This window comes from Austrofundulus limnaeus, unplaced genomic scaffold (assembly GCF_001266775.1).
Source record: "Austrofundulus limnaeus strain Quisiro unplaced genomic scaffold, Austrofundulus_limnaeus-1.0 Scaffold434, whole genome shotgun sequence".
Classification (NCBI taxonomy): domain Eukaryota; kingdom Metazoa; phylum Chordata; class Actinopteri; order Cyprinodontiformes; family Rivulidae; genus Austrofundulus; species Austrofundulus limnaeus.
In genome coordinates this window covers 45,344-57,677 of record NW_013952836.1, presented here as the reverse complement: position 1 = coordinate 57,677, position 12,334 = coordinate 45,344, and the positions used below count along the sequence as shown (strand labels likewise).

Here is a 12,334-nt window from a genome sequence, read left to right as displayed (position 1 = left end):
GTCCTATGTACTAAACAAAGAAAGATCCAACAGCCAATCAGCGCACAGGTCAGAAACAAGCATCGCTGTTGGTATGGGGGTGCATTAGTGCCTCTTGATGTCCATCTTACACATCAGCTTTACACAGGCTTTATAACATACTCCCGTCCGTTTTTTAAATTTTTTTCAGAGAAAGCCTTCCATATTTCAGTCATGATGCTAAACCAAAAACTGGATCAATTACAACAGCGTGGCATCAGAGTGGAAGAGAAATACAGGATWATGAAATTTGCAAATCGTTTTTATACAACGTCCTGACTCTTTCAAAATGGAGGTTGTAGATATCAGGTTGTCAATCCAGCCATATAATCTCTTTCTCATCATCTCATCTTACATTTGTCACTCGTTTCTTGTTTTTCATTCWACAGGTGTCCAAAGAAACATCTGTCTTAGTTAAGTCTCTAAGTCATTTCACGTAAAAAGAAACGGCACAAAATCCCCCCTGATCCTTCCCGTCTAAAGCCTGACTTTACTGACTGACCATCCATGAGAGTTTGTTTTCACGTCCGGCTCACGGTCACTGATTGGCTGACAGTTTTCTCTCCTTTAGAGCGGCCTGCAAACGTCACTCTGAGCAGAGTCAGGTGGACGAGTACCTCTAATCTGTTAAAAAGCAGGCGGCAAGGTAACAGAGCTGCTTCCAGGCTCTGCGTGGTTTCTTCTGTCCTGCTGCTCACGAGTGATTTTCACTTTGGGTGAAGTCAGCAAAATATCAGCCTTTTGAGTCATWTCAGCTTAAATCCTAAAGGGGGAGCTCTACTGTTTTTATGAAGGGTTAATTTGGATGATCATGTTGCTTCGCCATGAGTCTTCTTCGTTTCTCTTTTGGGTGTGTTTGTTTGTTGTGTTTCACCTCATCAGCTTATATACAGGGTGAGTCAAAAGTCACAGGACACACTTTTATTTCAGAAAGAAGCTTTCAAGATGGCAGTCATGTTCTGGACGTATACCTTAAAAGATGGTCCACCTCACCCATTACTTGCTGGGGTATTCAGATTATTTTCCCTTTAGTTTCTGACATAACAGGATGTCCTGATACTTTTGACTCACCCTGTGTATACTTGTACCCATAATAAAAAAAAACATCACATATTTGATCAAAAAGTCTCATTTTCTGTCTCTACTATACATTGATTTTCTCTTGAGTGGTTGGGCTTTTTTTAGCATTGACTCTTAAAGGAGGATTTAAGCATGATTGTGACATCAAGTTTTCTTTGAARGACAAAACTAACATTTTAGACATTTTTTATTCCATTTCCCATAGAACATTTGATTAAAAGTTAGGAATGCCAGAGTTTTACGCACAGATCTCAAATCTGTTAGCGCTTGGAGTATGGGATGAAGGCGACTCTCTCTAATAGTGATTTGCTGGGGCGGCCATCTTGAATTGATTACGTGAGATCCTTTCATCATGGCGACCGTTAAATATGTTCAATCATGGCGCAATCTGATGTCACAGTCTGAATGATTCTCACAAATATTCACTTCTGTCTAGGTAGTTTGGCTTTTCTCATTTTTCTCTACTGGTCTTTTGTTCAGGCTGGAACAAGGCATCTCTCTCGGTGGACGCATCGGAGGAGAACGACGGCTACTCCAGCAGCGAGGACCCCATGAACTCTGACACCGAGGACGAAGTTGTGAGGAAGCTGGTGAGCTGGGTGGTGAAGATTTAGGACTTCTTCTGTTTGTAGTCGGTCACAGTTTCAGTTGTAAATACTCTGGTGTTTCTGTCTGTTTTTTTTATTTATTTATTTATTTTTTGACTGTCCAGGCTCCGGGAAGGTACACGGTGGTGGCAGACTGCGAGAAGGCGGGTCCTCAGGAGCTGTCTGTCAAGAGTGGAGACGTGGTCCAGCTGATCAGAGAAGGAGAGGAGGGACAATGGTAAATATATTCAGAAAGTACCAGATGACAGAGTTCTGTACAAGGTTGTTAATACCATCAATAGCTGATGTGCACACTGGAATACTTTTAGACCCTGTCATGCCATAACGTTTTAGACATCTTATGCCACCTTTTATGCAACTTACTGAGAGAGAAGGGCGTTTCTGCAGTCACAAAGAAGGGTTTTTTTATTTTGTGGGAGGAGTTGGCCCAAGACATGACTGGTCAGATTGTCGTTGAGGTTTGAAGAAGCTGGGGACAGCGGTCGACTTGTGCAGGATCACCTGTTTTTAAAGATTAATTTAAGTCATAAGTTGAGACAGGAAGGTGCTAGCTGCACAAAATGTGAATGCCRTACATATGGAGGGACATGTAACAATTTGGTCAAAACAGCTGTAACCAGAATGTAAAAAGATCACTAAATATCAATATCAATATGAATATTAGTCATAATTTGAGACAGCTTGCCGCATGAAATTTGAAGTCAATAAATTATTTTTACATGTTCACAATAATTTTTATTTGAGTCATTGTTCTGTTTTAAACTGTACACAGACAGTCAATACATCATATTATTTTACTATTAACGGTATCATTACTTCTTCTTTTAAGTTGCTCCACAAGACAAGTCAATCCAACCAMTAACGGTTAGGGTAAACTCCGCCCACACACCAACGCCGCCAATCACGGGTAGGGTCCTCTCCACCCACAGGACAACATGTACTGCAGAGACCCCTACTGGTGCTGAGATCAGCAGGATCAGCTCAGTTGGTAGAGCTGATGCCTCTTATCAAGAAGGTCAACGGTTCAAATCCCGGTCCGGGGACCTTTCTGGGTAGAGTTTGCATGTTCTCTCCGTGCATGCGTGGGTTTTCTCCGAGTACTCCGGCTTCCTCCCACAGACCAAAAACATGACTGTTAGGTTAATTGATAACTCTAAATTGTCCCTAGGTGTGAGTGAGAGAGTGAATGGTTGTTTGTCTCGTTTGTCTCTRTGTGTGGCCCTGTGATGGACTTGCGACCTGTCCAGGGTGTACCCCGCCCCTCGCACTGTGACTGCTGGATATGGGCACCAGTGACCCACGCAACCCTGAAAAGGAAGAAGCGTGTACAGAAAATGGATGGATGGATGGATGGATGGATGGATGGAGGTCTGGACCTGCTTATCTGAAAGAGCTCAGACATCTCCCCTGCTCCTCCTGCTGGACCCAAAGACCGGAGAGGATTTGTAACACTTATGTCCTGGAATCAACTTTTGGTTCAGCTCCTCCTTCACCACGACAGACTGGAGCAACACCTTCGTTATTGTGGACAACAGTGGACAGGTTTATTGGGCCGTCTCCCATTCCGTCCTGTCATCATTTGGGAACAAGTCTCCCCAATGCTTGAACTCCTTCACTTGAGGCAGAAACCCAAAAGAAGTGTTCCACCCTTTTCCTATCAAGATCCATGGCCTCAGACTCAGAGGAGCGGACTCTCATCTCGGCGCTATTGTACGCAGTAGGTTTGAAGATGACAAAAGAGCCACATCACCTGCAAAAAGCTGAGACTAGACCTTGAGCACAATATATGCTCTGACTCCCTGGTCCTGGTTCCCAGATCTTTCTTGTATGAAATGAAACCCCCTATGAGATAACACAAAACAATACAGATGGAAAACAGCTTTGTTCCCTTGCAAGCAGGACCTAAAATGCTTTTCGTATCATGGTGTTCCCAGTACTGGAGTATCTTTTAAATGTAAGAGTTTTCAGCCATGCCTTGTTGTTCAGTGAGGTTCTTGTGGTTTGTAGGTTTGTGAAGAACCTCTGCAGCGGTAAAGACGGCTGGGTGGCGGCAGCAAACCTCCTCAGCCTCATCTCAGAGTCCAAATCCTCGCAGTCGCTCAGCAGCTCAGGTTGGTTACACTAACAGGAAATAGTTTTAGGACAACGCCTTTGAGTGTGTTGTTCATCACTGTGGTTGTTTGCGTGTTTCCCCCCTCCCTGCAGATGGAAGCGTCTCCGGGAACCTCAGCACATCCTCCAGCTGCAGCGAGACCTACACCAGCTTCTCTGACATCAAACCCTGACCTGATTCCACCATCCCATCTCTGTTCCGTAACCATTTCCTGGCGGGGGGCAAGTCAAGACGTGATGCCTCAACCTCCTGTCAAACCTGCTTTAAAAATCCCAAAAAGGCCTATTTGGCCTTAACTTACTGAACACGGGTTYGGTGCCATATTGTGAATATGTAGCATCTAAAACATGCAGTTCGACAACTATCTGCACTAGATTCAACACCGCCGGTGTCCGCTCGGTCCGCTTTGAGTCGAGGCCATGGTAGCACAGCGATAGAGTCTCCTTTGGAGCTTGCACAGATCCCATCAAACAGGTATTCCACACAATAAAATGGTTTAGTGTCAGACGTCGATCATGCACTGTGAGAAACGGCTGCAGCTAGAACAATGAGCCAGTTGTAACCTGTTTTTTTTTTGTTGTTGTTGTTTCTGGGGACACGTATGGAGCAGCATGTGGCAGACCAGCTGCGACACAACAATTCTATTTATTTATGTTTAAAAAAAATCTGATAAACTATAAGGTTATGGAGGTTACATGTTTCAGTTTAAACAAAAAACGGGCAGCTTGGACATCTATTTAATTTTTTTTTCTTTTTCTTTTTTTACTTCTGAACTGCAGTAGCCTCTCAGGAAACCCCAGAAGTTGAATAGTCAGGCAGGTGTGACTGCATACCTGTACATGTCAACGCTTTGTGTCCACATTCCTGCCAGTGTGTGTGTGTGTGTGTGTGTGTGTGTGTGTGTGTGTGTGTGTGTGGTTCAGAACAAACTCATTACACAAATCGTTTTCATCATCGTATAAAGGCAGCTTTTGTGCAACAGTAACTCTTCCAACTCGACCCTCCCCAAATTAGTCCTTTGGTTTGTTTGTTTTGGTGTCATTGTTCTCACCTATATTTGCACAAAGGAAAGCTTTGTCCTCGTCCTCGGCTCCCAGCCCCTTTCAGGCATGTGACAGCAGCCACCTTTATTGCAACCCTGCGCAACGTGTTTGCACCTAAAGCCCCGAGAGCCACACTTGTAGCCGATCACAATCGAGTATCTGTGTGTGTGTGTGTGTGTGTGTGTGTGTGTGTGTGTTTGTGTGAGAGAGAGAGAGACTCAGAAAGGAACCTGTGCTGTACGAACACTGAATGACACTTTTTTATATCCTGGGATTTTCTACTGTATGCACAAGGCGCTGCAAATCACTATTTCCTCCCTTTTTTATTAGCAGGAAAGTGCTGCTGAGCTAATACCAACCCCACCCACTTTATGACTTGGAACGTGCTCAGCAACTCAACCTGAGCCGGTTTAAATCGAACCTTGTTCGGCTACCTGCCCGTGGAAGTGAGGCGAGCCGGAAACCAGAGATCGCAGGCCGTTCTGCGTCAAACTGTGCGGATAAATGTCACCTCTTTACCTCATGCCATTTTCCTCAAGGGTGTCGTGGTTGTCATGTTTAAACCTCCCGAATGAGTCAAATATATATATTTTTAACTCTGTGTTATTATGGGACGAGAATTTATTTTTTGCCCTTGAAAAAAGGCTGACACGGGCACTAAACTTGTCAACGTTTTCGATCGTGGTGACACAAAATCTGAGTTCTTTGTACTTTTTTTTTTGACACCAAGACTGGAGAGATTGTGAAAGGGTTCTATTTTTTTAAAGTTTCTTTTTATGCAGCACATTGCAGCGACCACTGTCTTTATTTTCTTATCGTATATCTACTGAGTATGATGGTGAAATGTTAATATTAGACATACATGTACATTTGTAAATATGTATTCTGACTTGTATGTAAAAATGAAAGCAACTTTAATAAAGATGGTTTCCTCTATGGGATTGCAACTTTTTATTGATTTATTATTATTGTTTATTTTTTTGGGGTGGGGGGGTATATTTTACATGGTTTTTACACAATCTCTGTTCAAGTTGTTGGAGGTTTACAAATTTACAGATCAAACTCTTCCTTCTCCCACTACTCTTTTTTTAGTACAGGTACAAATTATGCATCAATTCAATTCAAAAATACTTTATTGATCCCAGAGGGAAATTAGGTGTTGTTGTAACTCATTTAACTAAAGAGTTATTGTAGATGTTGATGGCTGTGGGCAGGAAACATCTTCTGTAGCGGTCTGTATTACAGCGAAGTTGAAGAAGCCTCCGACTGAAGACACTTTGTCTTTCAGTCTGATGAAGAGGATGGTCAGGGTTGTCCACAATATTCTTGATTTTATGTAAAATCCTTCTTTGCACCAACAATTTGAGTCACTGGATTTACAGTTTTCTCTAATCCCCTTAAAGTGCAGTGAGTTCACATCCAGGCATCCTTGAATTTAAATATTACATAGGTCAAAATATTTTTAAAACAGGAAGCATCTTGCTTTTTTTTAGTATGCCTCATTAATTTGGCACCCAGGGAGTGAAAGACACAGGGAGTGTAGTAACCACGGTGACCAGAATGATCGTGCGTTGGCCTGGGCTGCATTCCAATAAGTTTTCTGTCCGACCTTCACAACATTTTCCTCCTCATTTCTTCCCCTATTTTCCAACGTAACATAAAACACGTATGGAAAGAGTAGGTCTAGGTGCAATACCAGTGAACTTCAATACATTTGTGCCTTTTTATATGCAAAAACACCGGTAATGCGCCGGTAAAGGCAGCGAGGAGGGCTGTAAGTGAGAGAATGTGAACGAGATTCAGCCACTACTGGAAAGATACAGATTTATCAAGCTAGCAGAATTTAGCTTAACCAAAACAGGAAATTGCGCATTTTGTGYTGTAAAATAAAAGTGTACAGATGATAACCTAAGAACGCAAGAGCGGTGTAAATTTCACACCAAATAATAACTTTAATCTGATTTTAATTTGTAGCATRCATTCCTTTCTAAACAACATCCTTGTTTGTCCTCGCGCCTACTAAAAGGCATTTCTTGAGTCTTAATGTGAAGATCCCCCACCGGAAGTCTTGTTRGACTCTATCCAAGCTAACTTGCCACACTGTTGGAGAGCGAACAGATGGAATTCTACACTCCCTTCTTAACAGATTCCTCACATTTTAAATTGTATCGCACACATTTTTAGCCGACTTTGTTGCCAACAAGCACCCCTGGCGTGAACTCRGACGCCTAACTGGGAGTCTCGGCCGCGCCACAACTCGGGACAGAAGCGGACAAGACGTTTAAAAACACCAAACATCTCCTCACTGTAAGTATATATTTTTTTAGCTAATACTGTCGAACAACAGTAGCTCGCGGCTAACCTTACGAAATTACAGCCRCTGACAGGTTTTGTAACCCCACCAAGGGTTGAAATGTGTGTGATGGTGACCCCCTAACGTCCCCCTCTGCAGTTGTTTCTGCAGTGATACAGACAGCTGTAGTTAGCGTTGGAAATCTGTCAAACAAAAAAAGGCAGTTTTGGCTGGAGGGCGAGAGGGGTGTAGCCGTGTAATATCACATTGTCTCGCGCTGTTAATGCGGCGTTCTGCGCTGTTCACTTCCGTTGACTTTATTAGCTGCTGTTCCTCAAAACAAGGCGGGACCTTTGACTCTTGAGCAACACACGTAACGAGAGAGAATTTTGTTTTTGTGTTCCCTTCTCTTGTTACTTTTAGGAGAGTAGCGCCATGCTAGCCTGTAGGAAGATTGTCTACTTCCGTTAACGAACTTTCAAAATAAAAACAAAAGTGGGCTTATAATAGTTTTTGCAACCATTACATTAAATACGGAACCTTCTCTAAATTCAAGCTTTTCATGTGTGAGATTTAACAAAAATGAAATATTCATTGTTAAACAAAACAACTTTTAACAACAGGTCTTCATTTACCCATGTTTGTATCTATTCATAGATTTTTTTATTTTGAAAAGTATAAATTATTGTAATCATTAGTAGTTATCACCCCAAGAGTCTATTGGAAATAAGGTTATCAAGTCCAGTAAATAAAGTAAAAATTAAGTCCAGTAAAAACCTGGTGTGACATGCATAAACAGAGTAAAGAAAATAAACAATTGCTGTACTGAAATTAGGTAACAGCTTCTGAGTTATTATATATAAAATAATGACAAATATAACCTATTGGCATCAGTTGTGTTTTAAAGAATCAGTAAGTTTGAATAATCAGTAAGATAGAAAAATGCAAATACATAGGAAATTTTTCATGTTGTCCAGCTGACAACCTGTTGACAAACCTGGTTGTCCGCAAAACATTTTGGTTGTCCAAAATAATCTCCAGAAAAATGTAATTTAACAAGTATATTGTTTTGTAGACAAAATTTATTATATATAATTATTCTCAGTCAGCCAGGTTGACAGGATCTGTGTGAATAAAACTTCCTAGTTCTCTTAATTGAAACAGAGTTTAACTTTCTTAAGCTTCTGCTCATAGGTCAAATATTTTCACTTAAATAGGAGTATACTGTGTACATGACCTCATTAAAAGTTACAGTTTAGTATTCGGTTCGGCTTTACCAAGTTTTTTCTCCCTTTCATTTTTACAAGTGATGGACACCACCGGCAGAGAACTTTAATCAAGGTCTTTTTTTCTTAGTTGTCAACTGGACAACCAGGTGACAGGATCTGGTTGTCTCAGACAACCTAAACAATGGTTWTGTCTACCCCTGATGGTAAAGAATAGATTACTGTGGTTTAGCATTATAATTTTATTCTGAAAATGAAGCTCTGTTACAGGCTGTGTTCCTGTGGTTACCACTGATATACAGACAAACCAGAGATTGATACAGTGGATTTCCATATCCTGTCTGGATAGGCCTGTTTGGCACCGCTTTAAAAACTGAATCAAACTGACCATAAGATGAACCATATTGACTATAAAATGAATCGTACTGACCATAAATGAATCGTATCAACCATAAAAGGATCCATACTGACCAGAAGAGTAACTGTACTGGCTATAAAATGAATTGAACTGACTATAAAATGAATTGAACAGACTATAAAATGAATCGTACTGACCATAAGATGAACCGTACTGACTATAAAATGAACTGTACTGACCAGAATATGAACCATACTGACAAGATGATGAACCGTACTGACCAGAAAATGAATTGTACAGGCTATAAAATGAATTCTACTGACCATCAGATGAACTGTACTGACTATAAAATGAATCGTACTGACCATTAGATGAATTGTACTGACTATAAAATGAATAGAACAGACTGTAAAATGAACTGTACTGACCAGAAGATGAACCATACTGACAAGATGATGAATCGTACTGACTATAAAATGAATCGTACTGACCATAACATGAACTGTACTGACTATAAAATGAATCGTACAGGCTGTAAAATGAATCAAACAGACTGTAAAAGAATCGTATAGGTTATAAAATGARTTGAACTGAGTGTAAAAATGATCTGTTCCCATTGATCATAAGATGAACCGTACTGACAAGATGATGAATCGTACAGACTATAAAATGAATCGCACAGGCTATAAAATGAATCGTACAGACTATAAAATGAATCGCACATGCTATAAAATGAATTGTACAGGCTATAAAATGAATCGCACAGGCTATAAAATGAATTGTACAGGCTATAAAATGAATTGTACAGGCTATAAAATGAATTGCACAGGCTATAAAATGAATTGTACAGGCTATAATGAATTGTACTGACTGTAAAATGATCCGTTGACCATAAGATGAACCGTACTTACAAGATGATGAAACTTATTGACTATAAAATACATCAAACTGACTATGAAATAAACCATTCTGACCATAACGTTGTCATCAGAGTAACTGTATTTTGTAGAATGAAAGCACTGAGTACTCGTGTTCAGTATTTGTATGTTTATGCACTACATAAATGAGGTGATAGAGTGCATATCACGTTAAAGGTCTAGAATTCCTTAAATCAATTCATGTCACCTGCTAACTCTCATGCCAGCATTGTGAGCTAAAATCATGTGATGTAGAGAAATGATGGAATTGGAGCTGTTTTGRTCAAACTATTGAGAAACGTTTCGTGCAGTCTCATTAAAATAACAAACAGGAACATAATGAGGGAAAATAGCCCCACAGGGATGTGTGTGTTTCTCTTAGGTTGCTCTCTGTCGTATTTACAGCTTTGCACAAGTTTTGATTCACTTAAATCAACTATATTTTAGTGGATTTTCAACTTTTCTAGCTAACACTGGAGCTAAAACGGTTGGTTTATGTCAGTCACTGTTTCTTGTTTCTGAGTCACTACTGTCATTTTGTCTGTATTTAAAGCTCCCGTAGTCTCTCCTGACTAAAGCTTAAAAACGAATATTTGAGCCAACTTTGCTTCTTTTCAAACAGAGTAGATATCTGCGTGTGTTCAGGTCCAGCAGGCATCAGATTAATCTCATTACATAACATTTAGTCTGTATTAACCAGGCCAAGAGAGAGAAAATGAAGGTTTCACAGTAAGCAGCTGTCTGAGCTGTCAAGGATTCAGAGACCTGTTACTGAGTAATTAAAGTTGACCCTTTGGACCTGGTTCTTTAATAGTTACAAACATTTAGTAACTGTGGCAACAACAAGACAGGAAAAGCGTGATTAGATAATAAGGAAAAAGTCGAGAGAGCACATGTTCCGTCTGTTTTAAATGCTTCCTTGTTCGTTTTGGCCTTTGACAAATATTGACAGAGTTGTTGTCGTGATGTCACACGGTGACAAAGTGAAACAGGAGCAGCCTCGTTTTGTTTTCTTTCTTTTTCCAGGAAAGTGTTGTTTTTAAAGTGTATCTCAAAAATGTCCCTCTTGAATAAACAAACTCCACAGAAAGTATTAGTTGAAACAAATAACTAAAAACAAGTTCCTTTTTACTTCAAGGAAATTAACAGGAAAAGGAAACTGGCTTTCACAGGTGAAACGGGCCTTTTCATGTTCAACATCTGGTTCCACTTGAGCTTTTAGTGACACACTTTGACTTTTCTTCCTATTATGTCAAATCGATATTCCTCACAGAGAAGCTGAAGCAATATAATTACTAAAAGTCATTAACTGAATTTTTGTCTGTTCGATGAGAACTCTTCCCTCTCTGCTAATGTTCTGAAATCTGAACAAATAATTGGATGAAAATAATTTGAGCCTAAAAGATGAAGAGGGATGAAGGGAGGAGTTGGGCTGAAGGTGGAGGAGGTTAAAGCACGTTCACATTCCCAGATGAGGATTAGTAGTCACAAGTTGTTTCTGAGCTGACCTGGATTGTGACGGCTTCCCCCTCAATTTCTCTTCTTTCGTCACCAACTCAGAGAAGGACCAACTCTCCCGTTTAAACTCCAGTACTGAATAAAAGCCTCGCTTGGAGAAATGCATGTCACCCGCCAGAGCTTTACACGTCTTCTTGTGAGAATTTACAGAGTCGTAGCTGTTTTGATCAAACCTTGAAAATAAGCGTGATTTGTTTTTAAGGGAAGTTGGTGGTGACAGACATCTTGAATCTGGGTTTCATTTTTTTATTTTCGCTTTTTTAACTGAAAAATTTCCAGTTGTTGTTGGGAAAAAGTCTAAAAAGCTTCATGGATGTCAGTGTTGTTGTTGCTGCAACTCTTCACTTTAGTGAACATAAATCCACTTGCAGAGGCTTCATTTCTGATGCCTAAACACTCGGTGACATTCTGGGACTAGCGGGGCAAATTACATCCCGAGTCGATCGTGGATCTTGTGCACCGGTTTCAACTCATTTACTGTCTAGACAGCGGATCTGCAACCTTTACTTCATTCCTGCTGAGTAAATCTCACCCAGAGCTGCCAAATGTAGTTGAAGCTTGAAATCAAGCCGTATGAATACAACATCCAAAAAATATGACATCCATCCCCATTTTTACAAACTTGGACAAAAAAAGTATGCCCTTATTGAAGATGGTATAAACAGAACAGTTTCATTTCTCCTCTTTATAACATCCAAATACTGGACTGTGCAGCCCTTATTGTGTTTTTAGAAAATAATCTAACCAAGTATCCAACTTTAAAAAATATAGCATTTACTTTCATCTTAATAATTTATTGGAGCAAACACAAAACCTTTTAACCAGACTGTTGAATATTTATTTGACTTATTTCTTCTAATAGAGGTATTGACTTTTATTTACTTAATTTATTTATTTGTCCTTTTCCCTCTCAACAGCTCAAATCAACTATGTTAAAAATGTTTACATGTTTGTTCAATTTTAGAGAAAAGTTGCTCTGTGCGACTAAAGGGTAAATTAATGAAGTGCCTTCTAGCTTAAAACTGATCAATTTGTTAAATCCCATTATTATTGTTGTTATTTTATTAATTTATTGCTGGTTCATTCACCAGGGGCCAACCAGGTCCCTCAGGTTTAATCTCTGTCTGGTGTTTAGCTGAGTACTCATCAAAGTATGTGAG

The 12,334-nt window shown here is 40.0% G+C and overlaps 2 protein-coding genes across 2 annotated transcripts in view; both read left to right on the top strand.

The window, feature by feature from the left end:
* Window positions 1–1,578: 1,578 nt before the first annotated feature.
* Window positions 1,579–5,803, top strand: mcf2la (mcf.2 cell line derived transforming sequence-like a; the record flags this gene model as incomplete). The annotated part of the gene is given in 4 exon segments (XM_014024645.1): window positions 1,579–1,688; window positions 1,811–1,923; window positions 3,714–3,817; window positions 3,912–5,803. Coding segments are annotated over 4 exon segments (407 nt in total), but the record flags the coding sequence as incomplete, so codon positions are not given.
* Window positions 5,804–6,945: 1,142 nt separating this feature from the next.
* cab39l (calcium binding protein 39-like) overlaps window positions 6,946–12,334 on the top strand; it is a 13,606-nt gene continuing 8,217 nt past the window's right edge. Inside the window, exon 1 of the mRNA XM_014024644.1 lies at window positions 6,946–7,169. The gene's annotated coding sequence lies outside the window, so the exon portion shown is untranslated. The remainder of the gene's footprint in view (window positions 7,170–12,334) is intronic.